General features: G+C 37.0%; 4 protein-coding genes across 7 annotated transcripts; 2 read left to right on the top strand and 2 right to left on the bottom strand.

The window, feature by feature from the left end:
- Positions 1–918: 918 nt before the first annotated feature.
- Positions 919–5,572, bottom strand: LOC126588483 (uncharacterized). 2 transcript variants are annotated; one of them, XM_050253577.1, is made up of 11 exons: positions 5,119–5,572; positions 3,728–4,905; positions 3,567–3,656; positions 2,966–3,430; positions 2,418–2,535; positions 2,186–2,335; positions 1,849–2,111; positions 1,664–1,757; positions 1,505–1,557; positions 1,332–1,416; positions 919–1,240 (listed from the first exon to the last, which is right to left on the bottom strand). In XM_050253577.1, exons 1-10 carry the CDS (start codon positions 5,339–5,341, stop codon positions 1,348–1,350), a joined length of 2,703 nt encoding a protein of 900 aa, XP_050109534.1. In that variant the 5' UTR covers positions 5,342–5,572; the 3' UTR covers positions 919–1,240; positions 1,332–1,347. The 2 variants fall into 2 exon arrangements, with proteins under 2 accessions (XP_050109534.1, XP_050109542.1); XM_050253585.1 differs by having other exon boundaries at positions 3,728–4,902.
- Positions 5,573–7,123: 1,551 nt separating this feature from the next.
- On the top strand, positions 7,124–14,335 carry LOC126588682 (uncharacterized). 3 transcript variants are annotated; one of them, XM_050253800.1, is made up of 7 exons: positions 7,124–7,286; positions 7,387–7,470; positions 7,624–7,708; positions 7,931–8,019; positions 8,666–8,777; positions 8,978–9,203; positions 14,224–14,335. In XM_050253800.1, exons 1-7 carry the CDS (start codon positions 7,251–7,253, stop codon positions 14,288–14,290), a joined length of 699 nt encoding a protein of 232 aa, XP_050109757.1. In that variant the 5' UTR covers positions 7,124–7,250; the 3' UTR covers positions 14,291–14,335. The 3 variants fall into 3 exon arrangements, with proteins under 3 accessions (XP_050109757.1, XP_050109764.1, XP_050109751.1); XM_050253807.1 differs by lacking the exon at positions 14,224–14,335 and adding an exon at positions 12,418–13,196; XM_050253794.1 differs by lacking the exon at positions 14,224–14,335 and adding an exon at positions 12,413–13,196.
- LOC126588546 (GDP-mannose 4,6 dehydratase 1-like) lies at positions 9,681–11,098 on the bottom strand. The gene has a single exon (XM_050253651.1). The coding sequence runs from the start codon at positions 11,006–11,008 to the stop codon at positions 9,890–9,892; it is 1,119 nt and encodes a 372-aa protein (XP_050109608.1). The 5' UTR covers positions 11,009–11,098; the 3' UTR covers positions 9,681–9,889.
- Positions 14,336–16,775: 2,440 nt separating the features above from the next.
- Positions 16,776–20,610, top strand: LOC126588519 (zinc finger CCCH domain-containing protein 6-like). Its single transcript, XM_050253624.1, has 4 exons — positions 16,776–17,176; positions 18,828–19,031; positions 19,120–19,244; positions 19,334–20,610. The coding sequence occupies exons 1-4, from the start codon at positions 17,111–17,113 to the stop codon at positions 20,409–20,411; spliced, it is 1,473 nt and encodes a 490-aa protein (XP_050109581.1). The 5' UTR covers positions 16,776–17,110; the 3' UTR covers positions 20,412–20,610.
- Positions 20,611–25,875: the final 5,265 nt, after the last annotated feature.

The following is a 25,875-nucleotide window of genomic DNA, read 5'->3' as shown; positions in this document are numbered from 1 at the left end:
TGTCAAAACCGATTACCGCCGAAGCTACTACCCATTTGACAAAACAAAGACTAACTACTTTCAATTAAGAACCCAAAAGTAATGCAGTTCAATCAGCAGAAACATCATAAACCACCAGCATTTGCCTAATCAATCACAATATTCATAAAATCTAAAGCCCTAACGGAAGGTAATCGGATAATCAGAACGAAATACAGCCTAAGCTACTACCCATTTGAAAATACAGATAACATACCTTTAACTTCAATTGAGAACCAAACACATTAAGTATCCCGCCCTCAATTTTCAGAAGGAATAAAAATCATAAAATGGTCAGCCTATGTCAAAACTAAAGAGAAAAAAGTCCAAATTTATTGACGACAACCACAAAAACTCGTTTATTGGAGCTTAAAAACTACTCGCCCAACAACTAGTTGTCACCTGAAAAGAAACGAATTCCTTATTCCACCTCAAGGGGATCTCCCACAAGATAAATTTTTTATGGAATTGAACATTTTTACCTCTGGCAGAACAGTTTCATAACAAAAGGCAAAAATGTTTGCGAGCCGCTATATCCATGCTAAATACAGAAAAAGAACCCCAAGCTACATTTCAGTATGGAGGAAAGAACCACGTAACATCATACACACCAGCATCAGAATGTCATATAGAAGCCTACCCTAATTTAGAAAAACCTCTGAGAATATAATCATACAAGTTTCTCATTTATTTCGAAGAGAACTCCATAATTCATGCGTATTGCCTCTCCATAAAAAACCGTCGGTTCATCTTCATCTGCATGTTTAATCTTAACCCTTGCATCTCCATGAAAAAGGAAAAACCCTAAACTGAAAACCTTTCATCTCTAAAACCACCAAACTTGATTTCTCTAAACCACAAAATTAGCTGCAATCAACAAATAATTGGCCTGGGTCGGTATTTATGAATAGGGATGAAACAAGTACCTTAACTTCAAAAGAACCACCACAACACAGTTCATCGAGTTGTCCATGCCTAATGGGTAAGTCTCTTTCGACCTCCACTATACACATAATTACTAGATTCTAAGTCAAGGCCCTTGGAGACTACCTAAACTACGAATAGAAAAGATTTGGAAATCCTACCAAAAATTAACTTAATGGGCAACTAACAAGTAAAGAAGACAGATAGAAAAGGACGAAAAGAAAGATGCAGATAGAGAAGAGAAAAAACTATGCAACTTCTAACAGCAAGCCGGTAGCCCATCTTTGATAAAGTACACCTGATCACAATTAAATAAGAGCCATTAGGACATTAACATACAAAATTCACAATAACATATTAGAACTAAAATCACAAAACACTCATACTACCAAAAAGTTCTTGAGTCTAACAGTAGCGGCCACCTCCATATGAGTAATTGCTCCCGTAATAAGATGAATATGGACCAGAATTATACTGCAAAACGAGATTTGATGCACCATAGTTATGTTAATGTAACATGTAAAGTCAGGATCAACTGATCAAGTGAACATCAATTGCTTACTTCGGGACCATAATAATCATGAGGGTAGGCACTGCTGCCAGCTCCATACGTATCTAAAAGAAAGTCACTTAAATGAGTAAACTGACATAAAAGTAGCTATACAGGAAAGACCGGGAGAAGAGAGGAAAATTAAAAGAAAACTGAGCATAAAATCTGTACCCCTATAATGGTTTCCTCGAAACGAAGCTGCTGGATCAGTGTAATCCAACCGTGGGCGACGACTACTAGGCTCCGAGTAGTCATGATCATAGTCCTAGAAGTAGCAGTTTCATATGATAAGGAGTACCATAAAAGGCTTAGAGAAAAACCAAAAATATAAAAAATAAATATCAAGGGAAGCTTACTCTCATATGAAATGGACGTTTTATTCCATGTGCGTTATCATCATAAAAATAAGGATCATCAAAATGAACCCCCATGAATGGTCCATCAAGATGTCCTGGACCTGGAGAATATGGATGCATCCTAGGAGGAATATGCATACCATAGCCTCTATCAGGGGCATCATGCCAAGGTCGATTTGTGTAGGGTCTTGATGGTGGTGCAGCAACTGGAGCACCTCCATCAAATCCATAACGGCCACCCCTGAAAGAGCCCCTTCTTCCCCCTGATAAACATAACAAAATCAGTAAGATTTGTTTGGGAGAGAAACTACAAGACAAATGTAATCACAATAAATACCTCGTCCATGAAACTCGTATGGGTAATCGAAGTCATATTCATTCTGGAAACCCATCCTGCCAGTTTGACCACGTCCACCACGATAGAAATGTCTGTGGGGTTGGAAATTTGCACGGTTGAAATGATCTCCACCACGACCAAAACCCCGTCCTGTGAGCAATAAAGAGTCAGAACAAGAAACGATGTGCAAATCAAAATGAATTTTCAATAAAAAATCAAACACATCTCTTACCAGATCTTGGAAAGATCCCACTACCACCACCACGACCAATTCGAAATCCACCGCACATTCCACCCTTCACAGCCTGAGTTTTAGGCAAAGGATTTGAAAGTCTTGCTTTCACTTTTACCTAGCGTTACAAAAACCAACATGGGTAAGTAACAAATTAAAATAGGGATTGAGAGTACGTTACCTCAACTACTAATTCTGACTGAGGCAATCATATCTGAAGAAAATAATGGCCAACGAGAAATAGCAATAACAATTGTAAAGACATTTTATGCAAGCATGTAGGGTGGTGTCTATGTGTCTACTTGAGTGCACGGATAAATGAATCAGTTAAAGAACAGCCCCATCCTTTGTTTGGAACGTATGAAAGCATGTAGGGTGGTGTCTATCTAGTCCAGCTTCAAAATCAATATTCATATTTTTCCAATGTGCCAGAGAACCTAATCATTTGTTTCTGTACAGAGAGCTATGAAGTGTGTGTGTGTGTGTGTGTGTGTGTGTGTGTGTGAGAGAGAGAGAGAGAGAGAGAGAGAGAACACAAACAAGAATACCTTTGAATTCCCATCCTCCAGTCCTATGCTATTTATACTATCAACAAAGGCCACAGCAGATTCATGGGTAGAGAAATCAACAAATCCAAAATCCCTCCGCTTGGCTGTAGACATATTCCGAGCCAGAACAACGCGTAAGATTTCTCCATAGCATTTAAATTGCTCTCTAACTTTGTCCTCATCCCAATGAGGTGGAAGCCCATCCACAAATACGGACTTCACTTGGGACATGATCTCTGGGTCAGGCTCACGTATAGGTTCAGCAAAAGCCACTTTGGCAGTTCTTTCAGTGTGGCCAAATATAGCATCGGGCTGCTGAAGCCTCTTGTATGCAAGCATAGCTTCACCATGACAAGAGAATTCAATAAATGCAAAACCACGGCTCAACCCATCACTTTGAACATCTGGGACAAGATTTATATTCTCAACACCTTCCACACCATAATCCTTCAGTTTCTGTTTAATCTGTCATCCCACATTATGATAATGGAAAATGTGAACGAGCTGGAGAAGCTTTATATACAAATACCTATACATGCATTCATTTTTGCTACTTATTTGCTTATCTACTAATGCATTCTAAGACTGATTGGCCACTTACAGCTTCCTTTGTCCAGGTATTGCATATATTACCCACAAACAATGTGTCATTGTCCTCACTAGGTGCTGTCCCACATCGCCTCCCCCGTATCTGCAAAATGGTGAATTAGCATGAAGTTTACAAAAATATGAAACAGGAAAGGCAGAAAGAAAGATCCGTACAACAGGGTTTTTCATTTCAGACAAAGCCCGCCTTGCATACTCCTTATTTTCAAACTCCACAAATGCATAACCCTTGTTCTTATTAGATGAAGGATTCTTGTGTAACCTAACTTCAACTATCCCTCCAATCCTCTCGAAGACCCTTCTCACATCTTCCTCCACAGCATCCCGATCAAGCCCACCAAGAAATATCTCACGTTCTTTCCTCATCTTGCGTTCATTTGCAATGGCTGTAAATTCCTTATGTTCATCAGCCAATCTCTCAGTTTCTTCTGCAGGATCCTCTGCATCATCCTCAGGAAGTTCCTCCTCTACATGTTCTCCCAGATCCAATTTTTCACCATAATCTTCCATCTGCTCATCACCATTAAACACCTCTTTAGCACGCTCAATATCTTCTCCTTGTAACCCCTCTTTGGCATTTTCTACCTTGTTAGTAGCCTCAACACAGGTCTCGACTTCATCTCCATCATCCACTGACTCCTCCTGATCTCCTTTCACATCTACTCTCTCCAACTTCTCCTTATGGTCTTCTTTCACTTCCACTCCCTCTTTTACATCACGAGCTGGTTCGTTCTCAGAATACTTTGAAACCTCCGCAACTAAAGATTTTTCTGCCTCAATGGGATCCTCTTCCTTGATAGGACCCTCTTCCTCAATCACTTCCACTCCCTCTTTTATATCACAAGCTATCTCAGAAGACTCTGAAATCTCCCCAGCTACTGATTCTACTGCCTCAACGGAATCCTCTTCCTCGATAGGATCCTCCTCCTCAACAGGATCCTCTTCCTCTTCGGGATCCTCTTCAACTTCATCTGAGTTTACTTTTACTTCAACGATTGTTTGTTTGATTGTTGCAGGCTCTCCAACATTCTCAACAGTGCTTACTTCAACTTCCACAACGCTTTCGCCCTTCTTTGCAGACTCCCCAACATTCTCAGCAACCGGTTTCTTCTCTGTGACTTCCACATCACTACCATCTGCCGCCTGCCCCTTGTTCACTGCATCTAGTTCCCCCTTCCCCGATCCCCCCAATTTCGGTGTCAGAGGTGAAACAGATTTAGCTGATGTCTTAAGTTTCACCGGCGACCTTTTCGCAGGTACTTTTCTCGCCACACCAACTTTCGCCGCCGGTGCCACCTTAGCAGTACCAGCTGATCCCTCAGTCCCCTCAGCTACTAATCCAACCAATAATTAAAATCAAAGAAAAAAATTTAAGTGAATAACTTACTTAATTAGTTCAATTGAGTAACAAATTTCAAATTTTAATTTTCTACATGCAGCAGCAACCAAAACTCCAGATGATAAAACCCTAATTGAATCAAACTAAATATATGAAGTTTGAAATTAAATACTAAATGTACTAACTGATAAACTAATTCAATAATTACCTGATGGTTTGGGGGACTTCGAATCAGCAGGCGGTGTCGTTTCGTTCTTCTTGGCCTGCTTCACCCGGCCGGCACAAGCGCGCTTTGTTTCGACGGTTTTCGGAGTGTCCACTTCTAAGTCCGGCGGGTAAGCCGCCGGCTGTGGCCTAGTGGCGGTTTTCCTCGCCGGCGGCGTTTTCTTAGCGGTCGGCGGTTTGGAGGCGTCTGCCTTGCGAGGTCTCATGCTTAGTATATGCAGCGGATAAAACCCCTAAGAAATTGAGAGAGAGGTGGTGTTAGGGGTTTAGTCGTGGGATGTTGTGAATTTGACTGTGAACGGCGGAGCACGGCGGAGTTTTCAGTTTCGATGCGAATAAGGTCTTGTCCAGAAGTTTGCTAAATAGAGAGCTACGCGCTAAATAGTTCGTTGGAAATTTTCCCCTATTAATTGCAGTTGAGTGATTCTCGCCTGATTCCATTGAGGATTTCGGATCTTTAAATCATATTCGTTCATCATGATTAAAAGTTATTGTAAAATTTTTATTTAAGATTGAACGTAAACAGCATTTGATAAAAATTAACTGCATAATATTATATGATTAGATGATTTCTAAAATCTTCGCAAAGGAAATCCTCTCTCATTGCAGTTGAGGGCAAGTTAGGGATTTGGATTGGATGCTTTTCTTGCTTTTTTTTGTGTGGGTTCGCGTGAGATGAGATTATTTCTCCAATAAACAATGTTGATGCCTTGCTGCGGTTTGGAGCCAATCTTGAAGGCGTTGTAATTGGTGTTCGCGATTGTGGACACATTTTCTTGTGAAGTTTTGTCCCACGTGATTTTCTTCGGGAAATTTTTTTACGGTTCCAGTTTTTCTGGCCTTTCAGTTCTCATACATTTTTATTCTTTCTTATTTTATACGGTCACGGTTAAGCTACGTTAACATTTTATATTAATTTTTTATAAAAATAATAAGACAAAAAGTAATAGTGATATAAAATGTTGACGTAACTTAACTGTGACTGTACAAATAAGAGAGAATGAGAGTATATGAAAACTGAAAGCGCAGAGAAGTCAGGTCCTTTTTTTACCGAGACTTAGGTCAGAGGAGCACACAATTAGCTTCGTGTCCTTTACTTGGAAGTTTTGGAATTTTATAGTTAGTTACGCCGATATTTGTGAGACTTTTTGTTTTTATATGCCTTATGATATTAATTAAGCAACATTTTTTTTTAATTAAGATGCAAATTTAAATCATGATATTTATGTTTGAGTTTTTTTTTTAAAGCAAAAGTAACATATATTACCAACAACAAACACAACAACACAAAAGTCTAAAATTTACAACACAGAGGCCTAGAAACGGAAAACACAAACAACCAACAGAGATCTAACCAAAAGTTGAGCCCAAAACAAAGAACACACAGAAATGTCACCTAAGGTCATATGAAAATATAGTACAAAAACATAATATGAATAGCAAACATCTATTTCATCACAAAAAAAATGTCGTTTGTAAAGACAATTTTACTGCAGAAAAACTTGCTTTTATTGATATCGAGATGGCGATTTTTACGCTTTCAAAATTTGTTATTATAATCTTTTTTTTCTTTGTAAATGAGAGATCTTAAATTGATTATTATTATTATTATTATTATTATTATTATTATTATTATTATTATTATTATTATTATTATTATTATTATTATTATTATTATTATTATTATTATTATTATTATTATTATTATTATTATTATTATTATTATTATTATTATTATTATTATTATTATTATTATTATTATTATTATTATTATTATTATTATTATTATTATTATTATTATTATTATTATTATTATTATTATTATTATTATTATTATTATTATTATTATTATTATTATTATTATTATTATTATTATTATTATTATTATTATTATTATTATTATTATTATTATTATTATTATTATTATTATTATTATTATTATTATTATTATTATTATTATTATTATTATTATTATTATTATTATTATTATTATTATTATTATGTTTGTAAAGTTTAGGCCGACTTCGCATGTAGAGTCTGTTAAGACCGTTTTGATTCCCACGAACCCGCCACTTCGACGCCGCGTTTCGATCGTAAGAAGCACCAGCACCACCGATGGGAGCCGCAGAATCCACACTCTCAAGCTCACAGGTAGTTCTCCGTCTTAATCTCCTCCAATTTCAATTTATTTTTCTCATTTATCCAAAATTAATTCAAATTATCATTTTTAATTCTTCAATTATGCTTCAAGTGGCCGGCCGACGAAATCACCACCGTGTCGGAGCGACCAGAAACCGCTGATCCCGTCTTGGAAAAGCTCAAATCCCTTAAAATTGTGAGTTTTGCATTCTACTGTTCCAAAATTTTATCAATTTAAGAAAATGGAAAGAAAACAAGAACTAGGGTTTGAATTTTGAATTCAATTAATCGGTTACTGTTCTCAGAAAACGAGTTTTTGAGTTTGGGCGTTTGAAATGTTTGATTGCAGTCGACTCCCCTACTGAGTTCGCCCCCGGAAGAGGGCAGCTTGACCGACATTTTAGTTAGGAAGCCTTCGTCTTCTTCAGTGCCAAGTAAGCTGCTTCACTGAGTTATATTTTTCGGTTGCGAAAAAGATTGAAGAGAAAAGAACACCAAAAGATTGGACTGTTTGCTGAATTTGGAATTCTGCAGCGATTAGTATAACGGTTGGAGTTTTGTAGATGCAGTGTCTTTTTTCGTTGCGAGATTGTTGCTTGTATTTTGTTAGTTTTGATGTCGAAATTTTGCTACTCTGTTATGAATTGGCAATGTAGGTGTTTTGGATTCGAAAGTGCTATTGGAACTCTTCTCGATGTACCGTGAGTGGGAGGAGGATAATGTCCAGAAGATGAGCAAAAGACAGGTTTGTTTTCACAAGATTACTACTGTCCTTGTTGAATGATTTGAGTTTGTTTGAAGAAATAACTCAAGTTTTTTAGGGTTCACTCGTGCACTGGCTGTCCGTTTTTTATTGTCGGAGGGTTATTTCATATAATCTCGAAGTTCAGGACACAATTTTTCCTTTAAAATGTAAGGAGAAAATAGAACTTGAGTCTAAGGTTTAGGGTATCTTCTTCAGTGTCCTTACTCATCTTGGAGTGTGTCGTCGTCTACTTGGTTCTTCTGGTGCTCTGGTTGGTAAAGCGCAACCGTTAATGGGTCATGGTTAAATCTGATCTCTGAACTGAGTTAAACAACTTCAAGGAGGTAAACCAGTTTAAGGATGTCTCGATGAAATTCAAATTATTTCTCTATAGTTTCTGACCAGGTACAAACTTTCCGTTTAGTGCGGTATAAACCAGTGTTAATAAATTCTGTTGGGAGTCTTACGTACTCATACACTTCCGATGTGTTTGAAATGAAGTCTGTGGTTTGTTCTTACGTACGAGAAGCTTGCATTTCTTATGTCGAGATTTGTACAAGATTGGTAGTACATAAGCAAAATTGTTTTGCATCCCTTCTTCCCCACAGGAAATATTGAAACCTTGGTTTGGTGATAATTGTTGCAGGAAGAGATAGAAAATAAAATAGACGTTACGGATGCTTTGGCTGCTAAACTTCTTCAACGTTTTAATTATTCAGTGTCAGCAATGAAGATATCTTCACAACATTTATCGGAAGGTAAGTGATCACATTATACGTGTTAAGGGGAGAAAAACGTATGTTCCAAGGGTCTTTTTCCCTCGGTGGCTTCCGATGGACCTACTGTATGGTGAAATCGGTGGTATCTGTTGGACGTTGTCATGTCTTTCGGAGTTTGCCTATATTTCGTCATGATCTAATTTTACTTATTCTAACTTCGTATTGGAACACCCATGCAGTCCATTCGTTGCAGGTGGAGATTGGGGAGCTTAAAGGAAGGTTAACAGAGGTCATTAGTAACCGCGATGCACTGTGCCGGAGAATATGTGTTGAAGGACCAGAATCCCTCCGGTCATCCATCAAGCCGTTTGCTGTCTGCACCACCGGCCAAGAAATCCAATCTAGCTCAAGCTCTTCCGATCTGCAAAGAGATCCGGACCGAAGCCTACCCTCTGCCGAAGCCAGGTTAGACTGATTTTGCATTCTTTCGTTCGTTCTTGTACAAAATCTTTGTAGAGATTGTGGTTTATCGATATCATGAATGATATAACACATGTTTGATTCGTTTCTTTCGATATTCATTTTTGAATTAATTAACAATTATTTTCGAGAGCTAATTACATTTCTCTAAAAATACAAAAAAATGAAAAGGACAGGGTAGGGAACATGACAAGTAAGCTAGTAAAGAAACATCCTTTGTCAGATCCACGTGGGCAATTGCCATCACCGACAAAAACTTTTGCAAAAAAATGATCTTATTTTACTGGGAACCAGATACACCAAAATTGAGCCACCTAATCAATGAATTTGGACCGTTGAATTTTGATCCAACGGCTACAAACGAGAGGATCGGATTCCATTTTACTGAATCCAATTATTGTACAGTGAAAGGTATCATCAGATCCAGATACCCCGGATTCACAGATTTCTGTGGATGAAGACTAAAAACTAAAAACGAAGTGATTATCAAACGGATGTTAATTTACAAAACTCGTGAATCCGAGACCGGAAACAGACCACAAAAATGAACAACCCAGTGCAAGAACAATTAAAAACAAAAACAACCCACGAAGCGAAAGATTCAAAGAAAGTAAGCCACAGTATAACTTAAAACAGTCTTTTTGGCACCTATGTATCCAGCATGAGAGAAATCAAGGCTGTTGCTGAGAATCCATGTACCCAGCATCCACAAGCACCTTCTCCCTCTTGGCCAATTCAACGTCTTCATCCACCATCATCTTCACCAGCTGCTGAAACCCAACTTTCGGCTTCCAACCCAGCACCTTCTTCGCCTTGCTCGCATCCCCTTTCAGATTATCCACCTCCGACGGCCGCAGGTACCTCTTATCGATCACCACGTGGTCTCTCCAGTTCAATCCGACGTACCCAAACGATACCTCCAGGAACTCCTCCACCGTGTGCGACTCCTCCGTCGCCACCACGTAGTCGTCCGGCTTCTCCTGCTGCAGCATCATCCACATCGCCTCCACGTAGTCCCCGGCGAAACCCCAGTCCCTCGACGCCTGCAGATTTCCCAAGAACAGCTTGCTCTGCAATCCCTCTTTGATCCGACCCACGGCCCGGGTGATCTTCCGGGTCACAAAACTCTCCCCCCGCCGCGGCGACTCGTGGTTGAACAGAATGCCGTTGCACGCGAACAGTCCGTAGGCCTCACGGTAGTTCACGGTGTACCAATGCGCCGCACATTTCGAGACGGCGTAAGGGGATCGGGGGTGGAACGGCGTCGTTTCGGACTGGGGAGGCGGGGTGGCCCCGAACATCTCGGACGACCCAGCCTGGTAGTACTTAATGTCGGTGCGCCCGGTGGCGGCGATGTGGGAGCGGACGGCCTCGAGGAGGCGGAGGGAGCCAGTGGCGACGACGTCGGCGGTGTAATCGGGGATCTCAAACGAGACGGCGACGTGGGATTGGGCGGCGAGGTTGTAGACCTCATTGGGGGCGATGGTGTCGAGCCAGCGGCGGAGGGAGGAGGCGTCGCTGAGGTCGGCGTAGTGGAGCTTCATGCGGGCCTTGTGGGCGTTGTGGGGGTCGATGTAGATGTGGTTGATGCGCTGGGTGTTGAAGTTGGAGGAGCGTCGGATCAGGCCGTAGACGTCGTAGCCTTTTTCGATGAGGAATTCGGTGAGGTAGGAGCCGTCTTGGCCGGTGATGCCGGTGATGAGTGCGACCTTGCGGTGCTCCGGCGGATCAGGGGCGGAGCCGTTGGAGGTTAAGGATCCGGATCTGGCGGTGTCGATTTCGGATGCCATTGGGGGTGTGGTGGAGTCGTGGGGGTGTGAGGAGAACTGAGGAGGGAGGGAGTGAGGAAGTGAGATTGTGACGAGACGGTAGGATTTTCGGAGGAATTTTAAGGGGGTGAAGGAGGGACAGATCAGCTCTGGTGGCGCTGTCGGACATGGACGCGCTTTTGGCGCTTACTCTGGTCACGAATTAGAGGGCGCCAGCTCGGTTGATGGGTCGGTCCCGCAGAACTGAGGTGGGAACTAAGATCTGACAAATTTCCAAGAAATCCATTATTTTTCATTTACGAATTGAATTATATTAATGGTGCGTTTACTAATGCGTAATCAAAATAAGTCTGAAATCGAGTAGGAATGATGTTGAGTTCATATAAGTTGTTTACTAATTCACTTCAATCGGAATGAAAATTAAATTGATTACTATATTGCCCTTACATAAATAAATTATTTTCATACTAATTAATTAAATTTATATAATGAAATTCATCTATATAAAAATATGTAAATAGATTTTATTTATTTATTAAAAGTTGGCATAATGAGTGTCAAATGAGGGACAATGTTGGGATAATAAAAAAACAAGTGAGGGCATAATTGGTAGAAGAAATCCATTCTGGATTCCTCAGGTATCAGGGAATTGAAATACCTTTCTCATGTAAGGAGTCCAATTTCTCCAAAATTAGGAGTTGGATTCCTTAATGCGTGTGGATCCCACATGTAATTTGATTTCCCAAGATTACGTAAACAAAGGTGTATCCCGTAATCGGAATCCAATTCCGTAAATTGATTCCAATTATGAGTACGTAGACGTGTCATAAAGTTTCTAGAGATGATTCAAAATTAGCTTCATTTAGGATTGTTTCGGTAAGAAGCACTTACATCTACTGGTAAGTGCTTCTACTTGTAAGTGTTTAAGTAGCAGATTTTTTATTTGAAAAAGTATATAGCATTTTAATGATTCATGATCATTTTAAAAATGTATTTTTGAAATGATTTGTGCATAATTATTTCATTTTTTGCACGTAAGAATAACTTGCATGACATAAGTAAAGTTATTATGATGTTTCGTGTCAATAATTAAAAGTATGTGTAAATTTTTATTTACTTTATTGTATTATTGACATGGTATGACAAAGTAACCATGTAGTGTGGAAAAAAAAGGGTGTTGAAATAACTCATATATGCCTTTATTTTCGATAAATAAAAATTTGTCGTGTCGTGATTTTGTCTTATACTTTCTTTGAAAAAAGCTAAACCGAGACATGGTTCCCATGAAAGAAAATGACTTGGACGGTGGACCACTATGGTGGTGTCATATATAGATGAAACATGTCAAAGTTTTTTGTCCATAAATCCTAGTTTTATGATTCTTAATCATTTTAAAAATGTATTTTGAAATGATTTGTGTTGTAGAACAGTGGATGTCCACTCAAAGAATGAAATAATGGGCAAGTTGCCCTTTCCAATGTCTACTGAAGCTTGTTGCACACCACTCCTATTTTCTATATAAATACAAACCCCACAAAAGATCAAAGAGATAAGTTCACGGAGAAGATTGTGAAGGAAAGAGAGAGGAAGGAAGATGAAAGATAGAGAGACAAAAGAGCTGTTGATCCAAAGGGTCGTTGGGGCTTGATCTTGGGATGAACGAGGATGAACGAATCTTCAAAGGCCTTCGGAGCTTGATCTTGATGAACAATTGTGTGGATTTCTTCAAGAGTCATTGGGCTTGATCTTGATGAACGAGGATGAATGGATCTGCAAGGACCTTAAGGGCTTGATCTTGATGAACGATGTGTGAATTTCTTCAAAGGCCGTTGGGCTTAATCTTGATGAACGAGGATGAACGGATCTTTAAGGGTCTTTGGGCTTGATCTTGATGAACGAGAGTGAACGGATCCTTAAGGGCTTTCGGGGCTTGATCTTGATGAATAGTTGTGTGGATTTCTTCAAGGATTTGATGAAGAACAATGAAAGCTTTCTTGATCCTTCGGGATTCTTGGGAATTTAGGAGGTTGGATGCTTGAAAGTTTTAGAGTTTCATAGCTTCAAGGGTTTGGGGAATTCTCTTCCAACTTGGGAGTAGAGACATGTATATATGAATAGGTCCCCTAAAATGGATGAAATGGCCTTGTTATTATATAATTTTTAAAGGCCTAATTTTGAATAATTCAGATGAAATAAATCATTTCTGCCAGGTGTTGATACGTGTCATATTTGTAAAAATATATGAACACATATGCAATATATATAACTGAAATGAAAATATAAATATAGGGGGTTCATGCATCATGGGGAATGTTTTCATGTTTCAAAGTCGTTTCAAATATCTTAATTTATTTTAAAGGAACCTAATTGGTAGAAAACGATTAAGCCTTTCATTGTGTAGAATAGAGCTTCCTCATACGATCCTTAAGTTTATTAGCTTATGGCAAGAGCGTGCTGATAATGTGTTGTAGACCTAATTTACTGAACTGTGTTTAGGACAATAGAGGGAGAGGGTCGGCGGCAAGAGAGAGAAGAGAGGGATTTAATTATGAGGTGTATGTTGTATCACCCCCATTATGCATTTATTTATAGTAGTATAATATGTTAAATCCTTACCCTAATAGGATTACAACTCTAATAGGATAATATCTACTAAAGGGAATATTCCAAGATATCCCTAGATACAACAAGATTTACATAATCACATTCTTAATTTAATATGATTGCAACATTATTATTATTATAGTCAACCTTTGACTCTCTCTCCCTTAACCATTGTTTGGAATTTCTTCAACGATTGATATTTTTGTGGAAATATAAAAAATACAGAAAAATATATGAAAATTGAGGTTAATTTCTAAAAACTTCCCCTATATAAGATAATCTCTTAAATTTCAGCTAAAATCGACAAATTTAGACGATATTTTCTACATATCGGTTAAATATTGGAGAAACTCATATATTTTGTCTAAACTATTGTTTGACATTTTCAAAAATTTCATTTTCTATCATTCCATCCAAAGAAATCGATGTTGATATTGATATAGATATATTTATTGATATTTTCCACAAATTTGCAAATCGAAATTTCTACTAATATTGATTTTTTTAAACACTGCCCTCAATCATATATCCCAGAGTCCTAGACTCTGAAATTTCCAAAGTCTGAGTTTCTACATATGCATTATAGAGTTTGAAATTTCACTTTTGCTAAACTAATTAATAGAAATCTCCAGGAGTGTGATGCGTTCTTTATTTGCTAACGATGATTCAAATGGGATTATACGAGGTTCAACTCCATAACTTCCACCTTCATTGTACACAACATATAATGTTAGCTTTCTTCTACATCGATCTTCTCTTCCCCTCTCATATTAGAATGTGGTCTAATAATCGAAGCCGTCTATCTTTTAAGTTACCTTCTTGAAAGAAATACATTTTTGCAACATCGTTTAGACATATAACTGTCATCATAAAAATAGACGAATATATTCTCTTGATTGCACATCGAATAGTCATGATGCCAATCAAATCACCTAACTTAATCGACTTTTTACAGAATGATGATTGGAAAATGACCGTTTGATCATTGTATAGTACACTACGTAATACAATCCGGAATTCACTAGTCAACTAGAAACCCCTTCGGTTCGTGGTTTCATGGTCTTAGCTAATATTGGGCCATATTGTTAGTACTATAAAGATGGGCTTTGGCCCTATAAGCAAAGTCCACGTGATAAAATAATTTTTACACTCTCATTTTTATTTTCACGCACTTTTATCGTGCATGGGAAGGAAGAGGGAAGTGCAAAAATCTCTTCCCTACCGTTCATAACCCAAACCCATTTTTCCTAACAACAAATAAAAAGCAACCGATGACGCTAAATTTTAACGGTGGAAAACAATTATACTTATACATTCTGGTGCGAGTTTGTTTCCACTAATCATTCTTTCCTTAACAACTAATAATTTAATTCACTAAAATTAATTTTTGTAAAAAAAAAATCAACGAATAAATTATCTAATGAGTTACTTCGTTACTTTCTCTTTACTTTAAAAAACTACAACATGCTTTAACTCGCGATGGAGACATGAAACCTCGATTTTTCCCTTAGTTTGTTTTATGGCAAAATATTATTGTCTACGTGTATCTTTGACGATCAATTTTAAGGAAAATAACTACATAAGTTAATTGAGGTATTTTCCTTAAAAAGTAAAGGATAGTACAATGTATTTAATCTCGTCAATAATTATGGAACTGTAATGTGTTTTACCATATTAGGTTAACCAAAATACCTTAACGTACTTGCAAAAAACTTATACCTCAAGCGATTAAAACCGTATTCATGCACTAAAAATTCTGCATTTGAACTTGACATCCTCTAACATTGCTAGCATAAAAAATAAGATCACACCATCTAATTCTAAGAAAAGAATCATAATTAATTTTAGCCCATTGTGATATTAAACCCACCCCTCACCTTAGTGCGGATAATATCGTTAGTTTTTAAAAAAATTATAAGAAAAGAATCATAATAATAGGGTAAATTATATAATTTTGCCTCAACTATGAGCGAAACCACATTCTCATACCTAATGTTTTTAACATTGCAATTTTCTGTCAATTTGAGTGTTAAATAATGACGTGGCAGGAGCATTTTAGCCTATTGTGAGATTAAACCCACTCCTCGCCTTAGTGCAAATAATATCGTTAGTTTAAAAAAAAAATTATAAGAAAAGAATCATAATAATTAGGGTAAATTATATAATTTTGCCTCAACTATGAGCGAAACCACAATCTCATACCTAATGTTTTTAACATTGCAATTTTCTGTCAATTTGAGTGTTAAATAATGACGTGGCAGGAGCATTTTAGCCTATTGTGAGATTAAACCCACCCCTCGCCTTAGTGCAAATAATATCGTTAGTTTTAAAAAAAAATTATAAGAAAAGAATCATAATAATTAGGGTAAATTATATAATTTTGCCTCAACTATGAGCGAAACCACAATCTCATACCTAATGTTTTTAACATTGCAATTTTCTGTCAATTTGATTGTTAAATAATGACGTGGCAGGAACATTTTAGCCTATTGTGAGATTAAACCCACCCCTCGCCTTAGTGCAAATAATATCGTTAGTTTTAAAAAAAAATTATAAGAAAAGAATCATAATAATTAGGGTAAATTATATAATTTTGCCTCAACTATGAGCGAAATCACAATCTCATACCTAATGTTTTTAACATTGCAATTTTCTGTCAATTTGATTGTTAAATAATGACGTGGCAGGAGCATGCCCCACTCATTATCCAACTAAATTTAAAAATTAATTAAATACTAATAAGTGAAGATTTTTTTTAACAGAAGTCTGACATTACAACGAATTCATAACTCGAGGTATGCCATTGCAATGTTAAAAACATGAAGTATGAGATTGTGGTTCGACCTATAGTTGAGGTAGTTAAGGAGACTCTCAAATTACGACTCTCCATAGACTTTTTTTCACCTCATGTTTTTTATACAATATTTTATAATATTGACATCGAAATTTGCTAAAAACATAACAAAAAGTCTACGAAAAATCCACTTTTAAGAGAACCTCCCTAACGTTTCTCTAATTTTTAATCTCTCTCCCTTTGAGGAGTCCTTAACCCTCAAGGAAAAATAAAAGAATCCTTAACCTAGTCGCTCAAGCATCCTCCTAATTCACATTCCTACTCCTCCCAAATATAAAAATCCAAAAAAAAGGTAAATAAAGTGGCCGAAGGGCCATGTCAAAGGGCAGATAAGAAGGGAGCGCATTCTCGCGGGTCTTACCAAATAGGCCGTCATAATTGAAACCTGCAAAATCAGGATAGCCACAAAACAAACAATTAGCTGTCTCTCACCATTCCCGACGCCTCCCGAGATCCCCCAATTCAACATCCTTTATATAACACCACCACCAACACACACACCCCCGCACTCGTTAAGCGACGCCGCGTCGCCTCTCTTCCTCCCGGCTTCAGAAATTAGGGTTTCAAAATCCCAAATCTGTGTAAATCGGACCGGTAAATTTACGAATTTGTACGAAGGATTTTGTGTAAATTTGAAGCGTTTTTTGAGATTTGAGACTACGAGAATGAATTTGAAGCGGTCGAGGAAATCGAGCTCCGTATCTTGGGCTTCTGGAGCCGATCTTCGTCAGGTATAATCGCCGATTCTTTTGAAACCTTTGTTCTTTCTTTCGATTCGATTTTTTTTTTTCTGTTTGGCGACTGAGAAAATACGCCATCGATCAGTTTTCTTTCCCTTTGATTATTTCCCCAGATTTAATTAATATAAACTATGACTCTTAAATATGATTGATTGAAGCTTGCTTCTCGTTGTTAATTTTTAATTATCGTATTACTTGTTTGGATTAATTTCTAATTGGATTAAGATTTGGGTACCAATTTAAAACCATCATCAGAAACTCATTGGACCAAAAAAAAAAAAGAAATTTATTATTGGATAAAAGCTTGGATTAATGAAAATATCAAGGCCAAATATCCAGATCTTGGAAAAATTTTAAAACAAGATGTTAAAAATCAACAGAGTTATACCGTTAATCAAGGGATTTAGAAGAAGATTCAACATAATTATAACATGAATCACAGAGTTATACCGTTAATCAACGAATTAAGTTGAATTCGTCGCTACGAAATCTATCTCGCTGAAGTTGTTTAAATAGGTCGAATGATCGTAGTGTAATTGTACTGCTGTTTGGTATGTTTAAGATCAACAGAAATTCTAAGTAGGATCATCATAGTTATTACAAGAATCAACAGGATTAAATCCAATTTGATTGCTATGATGTCTATAATTTATGAAGTCACATGGTCTTACCGTACACAACGCGTAATACTGTTACGTGGTGTTGCAATCGGTGCATGTACATTTGTTAAAACTTTATGTTAAAGTAATCCGTAGCCCGCCACGTGTTATAATTTGGGTGGATTGGTTAACCAAACAGTGAGTTTATACACGCTTGGTCCGCATGGTAGGCGATGGGTACAAACATTAGGTATCATATTAATGGATATACATGTTTTATGATTTAGATGGATTTGTAACTTCTTGTGGCAGTATTATGGTCACATTTGAAAATTTCTCAAAAATTAAACCTAATCTAAGATCAACAAGAGTCACACAACGTCTTGTTGAAAGTTTAAAACTTCAGATCCCCTAGACTTGGGTGAGAATACCGTGTGCTCGTTGCTTCAAGTGGCATGAGCCTATTTTTGGAGGGGCGCACGAGTTAGAGACCACTAATTACGGAAATACTGTTGCGATTAGTAGTATGCTTAAGGTTATAGTGATATACATCAATGGTAGGATGAAATATTTCGTTAAAAGCGATTTTCTGTGTATGCTTACGCCATACATAATATCTGAACAAGGCTTCAATATTTTGAAGAGCGAATTAATAGTTCGGTTAGTGAACTTTTGCCGAAAACGAATTTTGATTACCATCGTCTAAATCTAGAGAGGACTGTTGGAATCAACTCTTTGCTAACAGTTAAGAAAACTAGGGTCATACCATCAACAAACGAGGGTTAAGGTGTTTAGGTTTTAGGGTTATAATACCATCCAAAGGAAAAGAATGGTTTGTTTTAGCTTCTGATTGGGGTTCAATGCATACCAATAGAAAGTTTGATGAATGTGGCGACTTAGATGTTCAAAGCAAGGACATGTAATCTGTAAATCAAAATGGTCAGTGAAAACATGTAAACTTTCACGAAAACTTTCATGAAAATGTTACTGAGTGTTTTCATTCATATGTTTGTTGTGACTAACTCAAGTTTTCCGTTGAATAGGTGAAGCTGTTCTCTTCTGAAGATTATCCTGTCGCTGTTGGCGTGAAATATCAAAAGCATCTTCAACCAAAAGCGTCATATAAGTCGCGGTCAGTTCCTACGGAACATGTTTTCCCCCCTGGGTTTGAACGGCCTGTTTCTGTGAGCCAAACAAAGGTGGAACTACCCCCCATCCCTCGGATTCAATGGAAATGCCCTTCCAAGGTGAGTATGCATGTGATGAGAATATCTGGTCTTTAGTCTGAGTCGAACTCTTCATTTTAATGGTGTTACGTTTATTTTATTTGAACAGTTTGTCGTGAATGACGCCTGGCAAGTAGCAGCTGGTGAGGAAAGTGAGGAAGTCAAGGCTCAAAAGTTGAGAGGGATGAGAGTGCTCGAAGCAGTTTATCCTCGTCTTTCTGCAATTCCCCCTAAGTAAGCATTCTATCTTGTATCTCGATGTATGTTTAATACTTTTGTTCTTTTACGTAATTGAACTTGATCATCTTTTCTGTTTTGAACAGCCCCTCTGTTTCTTTGGATGTAAAAGCTGAGCGTTACGACGATAGCCTCACTCCTTCAGTCCCCCTTATTCCAATTGAAGAAATGGAAGAAGAGTCCCAGGATTTACCTTCATCTGATATGGAATTGGACTCCGATGTGGAATGTCGGCCACCGGCCTTGTCCCAAGGTCTATCGGCATCTCGGGGTCCAGCTTCAAAATGCAATCCTCCTCAGCAAATTGCCGGTGATCAACCTTCACTAGAAAACTCACCTAGTCAAAATGCGGATGTGACTGCTGCTGCTTCAGTCGCATTGACTGCAATCGTGAAAAGCACCGAGAAGGGAAGTTTGATCGATACTGATTTGCTCATCAAAATTCTAAATGACCCGAAAATGATCCAGAAATTGATTAACGAACCCGGATCACTGGCCAATGCAGAAGTTGCACCAACGAACTCTTTCGCTGCGCCGATGTCAAAGACAACAACTCCATCAGTTCCCTCGTCTCTTCCAAAATCTGATATGCTAACGACTGCAGGTGGAAAATTCTTCCCTATGGCAGGTACTGTGAATGCTATCTCTCTTCAACCAGGTAATGTTCAAACCTCCGGGTTGAACCGACCCGCACCATCACCACCTGTGTCCGTCCCCCAGTCCAACTTTGGCATGCTACCTAGGCAGCCAAATCAAACTCAAGCACAAACCCCCACTTTAGGTGCAATGACGTATCCTAACAGAGCTCAACCACCGGCGTTCCTCGTCAAGGAAGCGCCGCTCCCGCCCGCGAAGAATATGAACTACTATAAGAACCTCATCATGCAACATGGAGTGGAAAAGCAAGATATTGCACAAAAACAAATTGGTAACAAATTTAATCTCTTGAAAGACATGAAAATGGTTCAAAACTTTAAACCCGGACAAAAGAAACCGAAGAATCTGAAACAATGCAAGTACTTTAAGGGCTCCAACGGATGCCGTAACGGCGTTAATTGCAAATTCCAGCATGACGTGCCTTTTGAATTGGGGAGTGGTAATTTTTTTGGGGGCCATATTGCAAAGAGAGCGAAACCTGATGGAGTTAATACCTTACGGATATGAAAATCCTGTGAAATTTGGACCGTCGTTTTTAGTTTCTTTGCAGTTTTGTGCACAGAAACTTGGGGCGGTTGGGACACCGATAGACAGGGTATAGGGGTAGTTTCGATATTTCGTATTTGTAGGGAATCTCAGTGTGGATATTTGGCATTTGCTGAGGCAATTTTATGAGATTAATGAAAAATACGTGCTTTTATTTTAATGATGCTTGTTCCACAAGGGAATATCCCATAAAGCCGTGTTTTTATTCTAATGGGGTCAAGGTATTAAATATTGGTAATATCGAAAATATCGGTAATCCGAAAACACGGAAATATCGATGGAAATATCGGGATAATATCGATATCGATAAAAATTACATGGAAACCACGGAAATTGTAAGAAAAACTTAGAAATTTTTATTGAAACTTTGCAGGATGTTTATTTAGTCAATTATCTATTAGTTTATCACAAAAAATTAGAAGTAAATGCATTGCATTATGGATTTAACATTATCAAGTTGATTATATAGCGAGTGGACAAACATTGTGAGTGTATAAAATATGTAGTAATTAATGAAAGAAGTTTAAACACACCATAATCATTTATATATAATGAATTAGTACAATATTTTACACTTTAGTACCACATAGAGTTCATATGAGGTTCAAATTTTTCACTATCTTCATCATCTCTATGTGTAGAGTGAGTGTATTGTGAAGAGTAGTTATCAAATGATAAATCCCCAAAATAGTTTTGCATGTAATTGTTAACATGTCACCCATATGGATCCGAGATTGGTTGAGGTTGTCCATAAGAAAAATCATTTGAAGATTGAGTCTAAGATTGTTTCCATGAGTCGCTCGATTCCATCCCAACAGGAATGGGATATGAAGGGTAGGGAAATGGTTGGTTATGAGTATAACCATAGTTACTACTTCCCACTCCAACAGAGTCCGAAGTTCTAGATAACGAGTCATCTTCTTGACTTGACAAAATCTCCTTCCCTTTTTCTCTACGAGTATAGTCCTTCCCTATGGCACCAATTCCTGGTCCTGCCCGCCTACTGCCATGGTCATCATCCTGTGTTGCATGCGTGAAGTTTGCCTCACCAGTGAAAGGGCTCATAAATCCGGGAGGTGGTCCATAATAGTTTCCATATCCACCACCACTACCTCCAGCTCCACTGTATTCTTCATCATTCCCACCTCCGGTGGTAGGTGAGTCTCCTGATCTTGTACTAGAGCTATCATTAGTATCAGCACGATGTTGTGGTTGTGTAGGATTGGAAGAAGGTGGAATTCCAGTGTTTCTTGGTCTTGGGCGCAAAAGTTCTTCCAAAGAGTCAGCGCTGCTAGATCCCACCTCCTTCTCTAATACTCTTTCTACATTTATCCCTTCATTATGTGCTTCTTCAGCAACTCTAGGAGCTGGGTTGCCTTCATCATCATCTAAATGAAGAGGTCTAATCCATTGATAAAGTTGGTTACCGTCTGTATCATCATATTCACCAACAATATCAAACACATCTAGTGGGTCACCACGGTCGACATGATCTATTTCTGCTTCCTTATCTCGAATTTGAAGCTTCAAGTTGTAGTAGCAATAAACTAATTTTTCCAACCTACTGTGAGCCAACCTATTTCTTTGCTTTGTGTGTATGAGTGCAAATGTGCTCCAATTTCTTTCACAAGCAGATGAGGAAGCTGTTTGTGATAATACTTTGATTGCTAACTTTCTCACAGTTGGTGCATCGGTCCCATACATGATCCACCATTCAGCTACAATGAAAAACAATGTTGATAAGCCTAATAACTCGAACAAATTCTATTATAAACTTATATATGAAATATGTTTACACTCACTAGGAGACATTGTTGTTCGAGCAGCAATTGATGTTGGTTCTCCAAAAGTTCTTCTTGCATCTTTAAACCATGTTAGTTGAATTCAATAAATCATGTTAGTTTAATCCAACAAAGTAATTATTATAATTTAAGTAATTGTGTACCTCATTTCCAAATTGGCCAACTGCTGGTGATGCAGGGTCTAATTTAGAGTATACATTATGTACAGCACGTATAAGGGTACCATCATCTCCAACACCGGGTCTGTATTGGTATCGAGGATTCAAATAATATGTTGTTCAAAGAAACACATACTCTAATAAGAGAAATAATACTTATGCAACTAAAGAAATGAATTGCAAATTATGACATAATTTATACCTGCTGCATGCAAATCGTGGTATAATGTTTTATACCATCGATCTTCAATTATCTTTATGACCCACCTTTCACCATGTTTTCTTTCCAATTCATCATTCACTACACGCATCAACTCATATACTACCCTCATAGTAGGATACACTTCTGTGTCAACAATCCGTAAAACCTTGTAAAGAGGTTCAAACACTTGGCACACATGTTCTGATTGAGTCCAAAAAGTATGATCAAGCACTATACTTTCCACCATACGACCTGTATTTGAGCGGCTGAAATTGTGGTTGGCCCAATCGTCACTAGTGAATAGTTGCTTCAACCTTGCTTTCTTCTTATGTAGGCTGTCTAATGCAATATAGTTGGTGGTGAATCGAGTGGTAGCTGGATGAATAATTTCTCCTTTGCAAAATTCACGCATCTTTGCCAACAACCAACCGTGATTGTAAATATAATTTGTGATCGTTCTAGCTCTTTTGACCACAGTAGCAACATTCTCTCTCTTCTCCATTGCCTCAAACATGAGATCAAACAATGTGCTGCACATGATGTCCAAAACACATTATGATGCTTCATTAACTTTTTTTCCAGCTTTGGCAAATGCAGAACCGTTGTCGGTCACGACTTGGACAACATTATGCTCTCCTACCTCCATGATTACATCCCTCAATAATTTGTAAATATACTTGTAGTTCTTTATATGGTCTGAAACATCAACAGACTTCAAAAAAATTGTCTTTCCCTTGGAGTATACCATGAAGTTTATGATAGACAATCTGGTCGGGCCGGTCCATCCGTCACACATGATTGTGCAACCATTAGTTTCCCACTTTGACCTCAACTTGTTAACATACTCGCCAATGTCTTTATACTCCATATCCAAATATTTGTTTCTTATCTCATAGGGAGTGGGAGGTTGTACTCCAACACCGGCATGTTGACATCCCACTACCATATTTTTGAAATGATGTGATGATGCTTTCTCAGCAGAGACATTTTCATAGATAAAGAACTTGCTAATTAGACGCCCCATTCCCTCATTTACATTACCTCCAGTGAAATAACTTCAAACATTCTTTTGACGTGCTTTGGATGACTTATATAAACTTGGGGCTATTGGTGGTGTTGGTTGTGATTCTCTAAGACTGCCTCCCCGTCTCATTTGTGCACCACCACTTGTCCCGGAACCTTGTACTCTATTAGGAATTTTATGAAGGTGTTTTTTTTCCCATGCTGACTGTTTGGAGGCACGTAATGCTTGTTTCAAACTGCGTCGTTCTTCAGGTCCCATGTCATCATCACATTCGTCTTCATCGTCATCATCATCATTGTCAACCGTTTGGCCAATGACTTCTCCTCGTAGCCCAGCTCGAATATTTTCCATTCCATGTGTTATCTTTTCCTTCTACTGTTTTTTATTTTTTAATAATGTGCTGATGAATGCCTTCACTTATGGGGGGACATTATCGCATCATTGGACATTTTTTGCTGGATCTAATCCACTAAGATGGTACTTAAGTCGTGTCACTCCGCCACTCTTCATTACCCGACCACAATATTTGCAAATTGTGCCATGTTTGTTTCCGTCTATTGGGTCTTCATGTTCCCAAGCTGGATCACGTTTAGTAACTCCACTGGACATCTTAAACGTACCTATATTTATTTTTCAAGAAAATTAGACAATTATTTTTTGATAAAATAAGAGAACCTAAATAATAAAGTTATTCTACAGAAGAATTAAATACGAAGTAAAGAAAATGATTGTAAAAATTTAAGTAATTATACAAATAATATGGAATAATAAAACCTAATATTAATGAATAATAATCCAATTTGATAAAAAAAAAATCCTAATATAAAACATGGTGATGAATAATAATCCAATTTGATAATAATCCAATTTAATGAATAATCCAATTTGATAATAATCCAATTTAATGAATAATCCAATTTAATGAAGAATAATCCAATTTGATAATAAAACCTAATATTAATGAATAATAATCCAATTTGATAATAAAAACTAATATTAATGAATAATAATCCAATTTGATAAACAAATAATCCTAATATAAAACATGGTGATGAATAATAATCCAATTTGATAATAATCCAATTTAATGAATAATCCAATTTAATGAAGAATAATCCAATTTAATAATAAAACCTAATATTATTGAATAATAATCCAATTTGATAATAAAAAAAACCTAATATTAATGAATAATAATGCAATTTGATAATAAAACCTAATATTAATGAATAATAATCCAATTTGATAATAATCTAATTTAATAATAATCCAATTTAATGAATAATCCAATTTGATAATAATCCAATTTAATGAAGAATAATCCAATTTGATAATAAAACCTAATATTAATGAATAATAATCCAATTTGATAATAATAAAAAACATAATATTAATGAATAATAATCCAATTTGATAATAAAACATAATATTAATGAATAATAATCCAATTTGATAAAAGAATAATCCTAATATAAAACATGATGATGAATAATAATTTAATTTGATAATAATCCAATTTAATGAATAATCCAATTTAATGAATAATCCAATTTGAAAATAATCCAATTTAATGAATAATCCAATTTAATGAAGAATAATCCAATTTGATAATAAAACCTAATATTAATATTAATGAATAATAATCCAATTTGATAATAAAACCTAATATTAATAAAATAATAAATAACATTAAACATATTAAAATTATCCTAGGGAATAATTATACAACATTACTTAATTACTTAAAAAAATTAACATGTAATTGTTAACATTACTTAATTACTTACAAAAAGTAACATGCAAGTATTAATTACTTAAAAAAATTAACATACGAGTCCACACAAATTTATTTGTTGTTGTATAAATTACAATAATATAAATATAAGTTTGTAAACTTACCTTAAATATGGAACCCTTTGTGTTCAAGCTTTGGAATGGATCTGGAATGACTTTGAAAATGGTAAGGGAAGAAGAAGAAATGAAAATGCTCTGAATGCCTCTGATAGTGATACTCCACCTTTGATAAGGTGAAAGAATTTAATAGACAATGGCACACTGTTCTGCATGTGAAAGAATATCACGGACTCACAGTGGCACATGGTTTCATTATAAAAGCAGTATTATTTGATGTCCATGGTCTGAAACTGCAAAAAGTTATTGACATATTGTGAAATCAGTCAGGCATCTTAGATGAGATGACCCAACCACACACACACACAGACATGACACCACACACGCA

The sequence above is a fragment of the Malus sylvestris genome, chromosome 2 (assembly GCF_916048215.2).
Source record: "Malus sylvestris chromosome 2, drMalSylv7.2, whole genome shotgun sequence".
NCBI lineage: Eukaryota > Viridiplantae > Streptophyta > Magnoliopsida > Rosales > Rosaceae > Malus > Malus sylvestris.
Note: the sequence above shows the minus strand (reverse complement) of the source record. Positions and strands in the feature narration are given on the sequence as shown.

Bases quoted from the DNA above. Each gene is read 5' to 3' on its own strand.
- LOC126588483 (XM_050253577.1), bottom strand. From the start codon at position 5,341: ATGAGACCTCGCAAGGCAGACGCCTCCAAACCGCCGACCGCTAAGAAA. The intron at 2,112-2,185 runs GTATTTATTGTG...TATGTTTATCAG, and splicing joins ATACGAGTTTCATGGACGAG to GGGGAAGAAGGGGCTCTTTC. The intron at 1,417-1,504 runs GTAAGCAATTGA...CTCGTTTTGCAG, and splicing joins ATGATTATTATGGTCCCGAA to TATAATTCTGGTCCATATTC.
- LOC126588682 (XM_050253794.1), top strand. From the start codon at position 7,251: ATGGGAGCCGCAGAATCCACACTCTCAAGCTCACAG. The intron at 8,778-8,977 runs GTAAGTGATCAC...ACACCCATGCAG, and splicing joins TTCACAACATTTATCGGAAG to TCCATTCGTTGCAGGTGGAG. The intron at 9,204-12,412 runs GTTAGACTGATT...TTTGTGTTGTAG, and splicing joins CTACCCTCTGCCGAAGCCAG to AACAGTGGATGTCCACTCAA.
- LOC126588546 (XM_050253651.1), bottom strand. From the start codon at position 11,008: ATGGCATCCGAAATCGACACCGCCAGATCCGGATCCTTAACCTCCAAC.
- LOC126588519 (XM_050253624.1), top strand. From the start codon at position 17,111: ATGAATTTGAAGCGGTCGAGGAAATCGAGCTCCGTATCTTGGGCTTCT. The intron at 17,177-18,827 runs GTATAATCGCCG...TCCGTTGAATAG, and splicing joins CTGGAGCCGATCTTCGTCAG to GTGAAGCTGTTCTCTTCTGA. The intron at 19,245-19,333 runs GTAAGCATTCTA...TGTTTTGAACAG, and splicing joins CTTTCTGCAATTCCCCCTAA to CCCCTCTGTTTCTTTGGATG.